The sequence below is a fragment of the Gavialis gangeticus genome, unplaced genomic scaffold (assembly GCF_001723915.1).
Source record: "Gavialis gangeticus isolate Ggan-Ray unplaced genomic scaffold, GavGan_comp1, whole genome shotgun sequence".
In the NCBI taxonomy this organism is placed as follows: domain Eukaryota; kingdom Metazoa; phylum Chordata; order Crocodylia; family Gavialidae; genus Gavialis; species Gavialis gangeticus.
In genome coordinates this window covers 93,246,103-93,253,337 of record NW_017729031.1, presented here as the reverse complement: position 1 = coordinate 93,253,337, position 7,235 = coordinate 93,246,103, and the positions used below count along the sequence as shown (strand labels likewise).

The window sequence follows — 7,235 nt, the reverse complement described above, 5'->3', positions numbered from 1 at the left end:
AATTCAAAGAAGAACAGGTAATTAATTCTCAGAGGCTCGTATGAATATAGTTGTACTCAATAAAAATTCATTGCCCAAGCACATAGTCAACAGGCCTCGACAGTATACCCTCTATGAACACCCACACACTTTAGGTACTTTTACACGTGCTCCGGGAGTGGAAGGGTGAACGAGCTTTAGTTCAATTGCCCCCACCACCATTTTTAAGCACAGAGATGCTGATGCACAAAACGCAGGAGGCTGCTGGAGCACAGCAATTGCCGCACTCCAGCAAACTCAATTAATTAATTGAGTTTGCTCCAACGCACTGGAATTCCAATGTGTCAGAGAAGCCTCCGCGCTTGTGTATAGGTGCCCCTTATCAGTAGCAATCAAACTGTATGTTGCTACTTGCGATACATCCTGAAGTTATGAAGAGACAGTCACCATTATTTTCACAAGAAATTTTGTTTATTAAATTAATGTTTCATCAACATATAGAACCAATAGGGGAAACATTTTCCAGGAAGATTGACAAAATTCATAAATACATATAATTTTCTAACATTATAGGTATAAACAAATAAAAGCTCTATCTTGCTATTTTGTTTTTTGGGAAGCCACTGAAATTAACTCTCAGTTGGCCATTGAACAAGCAGCAATGAACTCCTGCTGATTCTAAAACGACTATGTCCCCTCTCTAAAACTTGCTCATTACCAGTCAAAAATGGCAAGATAAAGTATAAAGGACATTTATATTAAAAGGCTTGTTTCACAATTTCTTATAATACATCTCTTTTCCCCTAATAAGCAGTACACTTCTCTCTTCTAAAAATGCAGCTATAATAAGCAAAGCTTTCAAAAGTGACCAGTGATTTGGGGTGCCAAACTTGAGGCACCTTAAAGAAGACTGATTTTTCTGGAACTGTGCTCATTGTTTCCTGAAAAACAGCTTCCTTTAAGTTGCCAAGATGAGCACCCAAAAAAATGGACATACCCTTATATTGTTAGTCACCTGCAAAAAGTTTTACAGTGATCCAGTGAAAAAGCTTCAGTAATCCAACATCGCACCTGCTTTTCAAAAACCATCTTTAAAACAGAAGCTTACTGGGAAATACATGTGGAGCAAGGAACCCTTGTATCCATGCTAGCTTCGTGCTTGAGTTATACAGCTCAGTCTTTAAAAATCATGGAGAATTTTTTATCTTCACAGAGCAGATCCAGCAGAAAAAAGTCAAATCGCACTTCTCAGCTGACCTCACCTTCAAAGAGTAACTACAGGGCTGCAAAAATAAGAAGGGATGGGGCATTCTTTTGATGTAGTACTAATGATGAAACTGGAGGTGGTGCTTCTGTCAACTGATGCTGTGAAATTCTGATAAGTGTAGTCTTTTCACATGCAGCTAAATCCACCAACAAGTTTATTCACGTACCACTTGTTGAGCAAACTCCTGAGTGTGGCTGCCAAGAGGGTGGGAGACAGCCTCATTTATGTAACATACGGCACTGTCCATTTTAATTGAGGGACAAAATTGTCATACAGCAAAATTTAATTAATCTGTAGCCAAACAAGGTCAAAATCTTTCCACTGCAGGTTCTCCTGGCTATCAAAGACAATGGAGGGAACAAAGAAGTTGGGGCTAGAAAAAGATATTTTTATGTGGTGCTGGAACTAGAGATATCACAGCTTTTACAGCTAGTAATAGTAAGACTGTACAATGGATTCCATTATTCACTCCCCAAATACGGGCCCATATTCATTTGTCAATTGGTCTCATATCCTTCCACCAGCAAGAAAGTTGATACCTGCGCTTTTTCCATTCCCCTGGGAGACATCCCTGTGTCAAGACTGCCCACTAGTCCATTTTGATTCTCTTACTGTACTTCCCTCACCTCAACACACAATAAATAAGTCATGTTACTTGTACACTCTACCTTTGCTGGTCCGTTCTGAAGGAGGAAAATTGCATGAGCCAGCTCCAAACAGGAAAATGAAACCCATTGCTCCCTACACTCCCTGCACTCCAGGTAATCCTTTCATGGTTTTGAAGCAGAGAGGCACTGCATTTCTTTTGGACAGCTGTCTGCTTGAGCTGAAATGGGTCTCTTTGGGTACGTAACGCTGGCGATCTTAAAGAATTCATCTGCGGCATCAAGAGCAATCAGACGATCCTGCCAAAGTAAGAGAGTTAGAACGATTAGTATCCCAAGATCTGCATTCATGCCCACTCAAGTCTCAGACTGGCTCTCCTCAAGTTTAGAAAAACCATGAAGCCTTTTCCATCACATCATGCCAGCATTGTCATTGCAACTACGAAGAAAGCAACAGCACAGACTTTCACTAAACCAGTGCTAGTCAGGCTGATGCCCTCCAGTACAGAAGCCATTGTATTTGTGCCAAAGGAAGCAAAAAGGTCAAGCCACAAGTGCAGTCTTACATTATAGCTTCTTGCAGATGTGAAAATAAAAATAGTGCTTTGCTTTAAACTCAGCATACTCCTGTATCGAGTCCAGCACACACCAAGAAGAGCCATTGAGTTAGCTGGACTCAACTCACCCAACGTCTGTATAGATTAGGCACTTCAGCGGGGCTTTTTGGTGCTTTTATCTAGCCATTGATTGAATCAGCTTTAGGTAAAAGAGCCAAAAAGCCACACTGAAGTGTCTGATCTATACAAACACTGCAGAGCTGGGTCAAACTAAGATGCTGCTTCTTCCAGTAAAGCATGGGGGGGGGTGCGGTTCACACGTGTCAGCAGCCTTGATATTCATGTCTGACATCTATTGGAATTGTATCCAGCACAATCTGCTACTAGTGGCATTGTTTGTGCCCACAGTTGTAGAGCCAGAGGAGTTCAAACAAAATAGGAACACTTAGTTACCTACCACCACAAAGAGGTATCTTTCAGACAGTTCCCAGCTTGCAGGAAAAAGGTTGGTCTCCTCAGAGAGCTTTAACAGGATCTCCCGGGCTTTACCCGTGTTTCGGGAATCATTGACAACACTAAGTTTAGTGACTGATAGCAGGGAATCTGCTTCCTTCTGGAAACCTAGAAGAAAGGTGTCAAGTCAGTTTTAAGTCAAAGTAACCAAATGTGACAGGGTGTAAATGCTGCTGTCATGGGAATCATAAGGGGACAAACGAGAGAGAAAGCATTCAAAAATTCAACACATGCACTGCATCTATATGCACGGCACTGAATAAGGAGATGCGCTTGTGCTTATATGGTCCTTGCAGGGTGCTTGTGTGTATAGCAAGTAAATTCAAAATAACTTGCCTGCTCCCCACACACCTTGGTGACTACAAGCAAGGGCTGCACATTTTCAGTATTTCTCTGATCAAAATAATGAAAGGAAAAAACCAACCTGGTACAGCAGTAAATGTGAAACAGTAAGCAATTTTTTAAAGGAGTCTTCCCATGGAAGAGGGCTGAGCATAATCTCTAAGATTTCTTCATAGCTCCAGCCACAGAAAATCTGTGGTAACATATGACAGAAGATTTGTACAGAAAATTTTATGGTCTTGTGATTAAGGCATGGGACTAGACAGCAAAATATCTGCTTCTGCCACAACTTTGTGGATTTACTATAATCCCATCCAATGACTGCTCCATGTCTCAACCTTCTCCACTTGTGTGTAAAATAAGTACAGAACTACCTGGCACAACTGCTTTTTGAAGAGTACTTTATTATAGTAGTATCTTACGCCTAAGGACCTCAATATGTTAGTACTCTAATACCGTGCATCTACTGTAGACTTTAATCTAGATGAGATGGAGAGGCAGGTAGCTTGTTTTAGCTTGTAAAAGGCTAAAGGGGAGAGAGGAAGAGAGGTTGCTAACAGATGGTTTGTAGAAGCTAATCAAGTCTGACTGACCCAGATAAGTGCTGATGCACAATTATCTTTATGAGATTCCCATTCAGGGAATCTGATTCTTTATGAGATTTCCATCTTTATCAGATTCACATTCAGGGACAAAGAACTCTGATCCTAGTGCTAATGCCCTTTCTCTGTCTAGGAAAAAGCATGGTAAGTTACACTCACTGGGCTTTATTCTCATTGGTCCCTCATCTTTTATAGGCAGGCAATATCTGTAAGTCACTAGATTTCTGATGTGCTGGAATCTGGTCTCTATTTTGTCTAGGTGTCAGTAATTACACAAGGGGCAAGGTAATAAGGAAATCAGGCCCAACATACCATTTCCAGACACCTCCAGAGGGCACAGTCAGAAGTGCCTTGATCAATAAATTGATTTTACTGGTCTCCTGATAGCTCAACAGAGCAGTGGAATGGAAAGGTGGACTTGCCAAGAAGTTTAACTTGTTGACACCATACTTCAGTTTGCTTACAACTGTGCTGTGACGGCCAGAACCACAGGGATTAATAAGCAATAAATATGTGCTTCTTAGAGGCATTTAGTATTTTGCCTAAACAGGTAATATTAGTTAATATAAAGCTTGTAAGTTTGGAAGCCACAAATGTAACTTGTCTGTCGTAAGTTTAACCAAAACGATAAAATTAACTGTTCATGGAACTGACTGGGCCCCACAGGCAAAGCTGTAGCTGTGAGATTAGCTGACCTAACAGTTTCTGTTCAGGATTCAGCTTTGACGATAAAAACTAGATCCAACTGCCTGGCACACCCAACACATTCCAGGAAAGCATATTCAAATGAAACCTAAAAAGGGTTGGGGCTTAGGTGGAGCAATGCCAATTTCAAACCTAAAGGTGCTGCATTATAATTTGCTTACTGGATAAACCCAAGTCTGGGTAGTAACCCTTTACAATAATTTTAATACCTTTCAATCCCATAGGGTAACAGCTATAGGGCAACATTATGAGTGGCTCTAAAGCCAACAGATTAGCATAAGACTAGGTATAAAAAGCATGTGCATCAGCTAACCAGCAGGAAGGAGGGAACAGAACAGTCATTTCTGTTTCACGCCCGGACCCCAGACTCCCGGTGTGAGTGAGGATCAGCTCCTGATCAAGGGACCTTCCCCAGTAATCCCTCCGACAGCATCAACTGGGGATGCCTGACTTAGCTGGAATCACTTGATGCGCACCTGGCATTAAGGGACTATCAATAAAGTTACCAACCCATGTCTGTCTATCTGTTGTTTTGAACAGCCCAGTGGCTAATACCCTTGCAGTGCCCAGCTGGCCTGTGAGAGAACTGATCTATCTGTTGTTATTAAGTGTTATTTACTATTAGCTCTTTAATACTGCATTATCTGCTTATAGCATTTATCTTTCTGTTAACTGTTGTATATGTGTAAACTATAATAAATTTGCCTTCACTTCACTCCCAACTTCGCCTCCTCGATCCAAAACTGAATCAAACAGCCCAGTTGGCCTGTGATGAAACTAATACACTCACAGTGCCCAGCTGGCCTGTGACACTCTGCAGATCTGGTGATATTCACTGAATGGGGTTGAGTGGGGGAAGAATACTTCATCATTTTTTTTTAATTGGGAAGATATTTTTGGCTTTTTAAAAAAGAAATCTGTTCTCTCTCAGAGTTTCTGTCTCACTCATAAAAATTGCATGATAAAATCCTTTTTTACTATAAAAAACTTCTGCAAGTAGTGTAACATTCTTTGCAGCAGCAAGACATTAGCTGTCGTGGGCCCCCTGCTTTACTTGCGTCAGGTTAGGGGGTTATGTCTTGTGGTTGTGTCAGGGTTGACTATGTAGTTTTGCTAGTAGGTTAGACCAGAGGTTCCCAAACAGTGGGTCATAACCCCAAATGGGGTTGCGACATCAGCAGATGCGGGGTTCTAGTTGGGAGTGAGGGGCCACGCTGAGGAAAAGGGGTCATGCTGATGAAAAGTTTGGGAAGCATTGGGTTAGACAATGGATTTGTGTATGACAGTTTGGATGGGGGGGGCAGACTAGATGACCTCTGGAAGTCCCTTCCAAACATATTTTTCTGTGATTTAAGTGGACTTTAAATAAATAGACATCATACATGTCATTGTGAGGTAGAAGTGTGCACACTTGTTTCTACTAGCTGGAACGCCTCCACCACTGCTCACTATAACCACGCTACATAAACTTTGTGAAATACTTCTCATTTCACAGTACATTATGCTGGGAAGGGATGAGCATGCCATCTCCCCATACTGCTAAGAATAAATACATGTAATTTTGTCCTCCAGTTTACCTAACTCTTCCAAAATGTGCTTCCACCTGCTTCTCACTTCCCTTCGTGTTTGCCGCAAGGTATAGATGTCATAGTTGAGTTTTTGCCATTCCTGCAAAAAAATGGGAGAATAAAGATTCAGTGTTCTTCACTGCAAGACACCTCTCCTACAGGTTTTTTTCCCATTGATTTCTCCTCACAGGAACACTCTTTGGTCAGATTATATTGCATTTTGAGAGGTGTATGCAACAGTAACATTTTACAGGCCAGATCTGCTCCCTGTATAGAAGTGGGTCGTAAGTGTTGACTTTACTAATACAAATGCATTTAATATTTGAACACTGTTAGCAGGGAATGAATGCAGTCATGGATTAAGTGACCTGGAGCATATCAGCATGAATATCATTCACATGTCAGCATAAGGTTAGTTCTAATTACGAAGCCAATTATAATTGCAATTTGAGAATATCTGCTCATCTTTTTAATAGTGTTATTAGACCTAGAGCTGGTTGAAAAGTAAAAAATATTGAATGAGAGCTCTTATCTTCTTTTTGATGAAAATATGAAAACCAAAACACAATCTTTTTACTTGCATGAAAAAAAGAAATGGACATTTTCTTCCTAAAGTCCATTTTTCATCAAAACCAAACACTGATCCCCCTTAGAATGTTATTAGACCCTGTTTGTCTACCACCGATGTCAGCAGCCTGGCACCCACTTACTTCAAGATAAATTAGGTCAACTAACTCATGAACATTTCTCAGATTTCCTTGAGAGTTCAAAACAACTGCATTCTGCCCCCTCACTTAAACTGGGGTAACTCCCAAGGTAGTCTACAGACTTTAAGTCACACTGAAGTTCGATTGCAGATTATAGCTTAAAAGAAAGACTACTTTATTCGCGATTTGTAGACAGGAAACATCTAGAGCTGTACTTCAGACCTCAGATGGATTATTGTAGTTTGAAGAGAATACGATAATTCCCAATTTTACTTTTAAATCAGTCAGGTCTGAAGCTCAACACACACACACACACACACACACACACACACACACACACACACACACACACACACACACACACACACACACACACACACACACACACAC

General features: G+C 40.9%; 1 protein-coding gene across 1 annotated transcript in view; it reads right to left on the bottom strand.

Moving 5' to 3' along the window:
- Positions 1-428: 428 nt before the first annotated feature.
- The window catches only part of MREG (melanoregulin), a 44,122-nt gene continuing 37,315 nt past the window's right edge, over positions 429-7,235 (bottom strand). The window contains exons 3-5 of the mRNA XM_019523383.1: positions 6,148-6,238; positions 2,866-3,029; positions 429-2,151 (exon numbers count right to left, since the gene is read on the bottom strand). Of these exons, the coding sequence (XP_019378928.1) occupies positions 2,017-2,151; positions 2,866-3,029; positions 6,148-6,238 (390 nt within the window). The 3' untranslated portion in view covers positions 429-2,016. The remainder of the gene's footprint in view (positions 2,152-2,865; positions 3,030-6,147; positions 6,239-7,235) is intronic.